This window comes from Vigna radiata, unplaced genomic scaffold (genome assembly GCF_000741045.1).
Source record: "Vigna radiata var. radiata cultivar VC1973A unplaced genomic scaffold, Vradiata_ver6 scaffold_298, whole genome shotgun sequence".
NCBI classification, from domain to species: domain Eukaryota; kingdom Viridiplantae; phylum Streptophyta; class Magnoliopsida; order Fabales; family Fabaceae; genus Vigna; species Vigna radiata.
Window position 1 is genome coordinate 308,833 of NW_014542028.1, and position 1,438 is coordinate 310,270.

The 1,438-nt window shown below is 38.2% G+C and overlaps 1 protein-coding gene across 1 annotated transcript in view; it reads left to right on the forward strand.

Moving 5' to 3' along the window:
- The first annotated feature begins 450 nt into the window (after positions 1–450).
- The window catches only part of LOC106778952 (isoleucine N-monooxygenase 2-like), a 17,904-nt gene continuing 16,916 nt past the window's right edge, over positions 451–1,438 (forward strand). The window contains exons 1-3 of the mRNA XM_014666963.2: positions 451–840; positions 917–1,001; positions 1,083–1,340. Of these exons, the coding sequence (XP_014522449.2) occupies positions 455–840; positions 917–1,001; positions 1,083–1,340 (729 nt within the window). The 5' untranslated portion in view covers positions 451–454. The remainder of the gene's footprint in view (positions 841–916; positions 1,002–1,082; positions 1,341–1,438) is intronic.

Consider the following 1,438-nt stretch of genomic DNA (forward strand, 5'->3'; position numbering starts at 1 on the left):
ACGAAAGATAATGAAAAGGCAAGGAAAGATATATCTTTCTATTGTGCACGAAGAGACTTAGAGTTGAAGCCCAAAGATAATGGCAGGTTCCTAAAGCCAAAGGCAAATTACACCCTATCAAAAGACGAGGCCAAAATAGTTTGTCGATGGATAAAGGAGCTTAGAATGCCAGATGGCTATTCTTCAAACTTGGCCCGATGTGCTAATGTTGATAAGGGCAGTAGTCAAGGGTTGAAGAGTCATGATTGCCATGTCTTTATGGAAACTCTAATCCCTATTGTATTTAGCTGTTTGCCCATGCACGTGTTAAATCCACTTATAGAAATCAGTCATTTCTTCAAGGATTTGTGCGCTACGACGCTCAAGGCAGATTCCATGAGAAAGTTGGAGGAAAATATTCCATTTATTCTTTGCAAGATTGGAAAGAATATTCCCTCCTGCATTCTTTGATTCCATGGAACATCTTCCAATTCATCTTGCACANGAAGCATGGCTTGGTGGTCCAGTGCAATATAGGTGGATGTATCCGTTTGAAAGGTTCATGGGAGAGTCTAAACGTTCAGTCAAAAACAAAGCCAGAGTGGAAGGATCAATTTGTTCAGCTTACTTGCATCGTGAGACAACGTACTTTTGTTCTCATTATTTCAACAACTTCATGTTGAAACCGATCAATGTTAGGAATGAAACACAATCTGCCACATCTCATTCAACTTTGTCAGTGTTTCGACAAGTGGGCCGTCACGCAGGCAAAGAGTTCACTCATTGGTTAAGTGATGCTGAATTCAACTCTGCCCACGTCCATATCTTAATTAATTGCCTTGAAGTTAAGGTGTACCTTGAGTATGTTCTCATCTCATTCTTAAGTTGTCATTCATAAAACTTTAACATAGTCACTAATTATGTTCATTTTATACAGCTCATTTCTTGTGGCTATGCAAGTTCCAGAAGGGAGTTCTTCCGCTATAATACACTCACAGTTCCCTCAGTGGTTTAGAGATCAAGTATGATTAAGCTTTTCAATATTTTAAAAACAATTGATGTTAACACTTGTAGCTTATTTTTTCTTCACCACTTCTTTGTAGGTTCATAACCAGCCATTAAGTCCCTTAATTCAAGATCTACGGGAATTGTCAAATTGGCCCATGAGATGTNTCAAAGAATGGCACACGTATTTTGTAAATGGGTACAAGTTCCACACCGATGCATGGTCGAAAGGAAAAAAGACAACTAATTTTGGGGTGTTCGTTAAGGGCCTTACTGAGGGTGGTTATGATGACTTCTATGGTATTATTGAAAAAATTTATGAGCTGGAGTATAATACTTCAAGTACTCCAAAGAGGGTAGTTCTTTTTTATTGTCAATGGTTTGATCCATCTAGGAATGGAACAAGAGTGGGTCCTAGGTATAATATTGTAGAAATTCAAATGACTTCAAGATA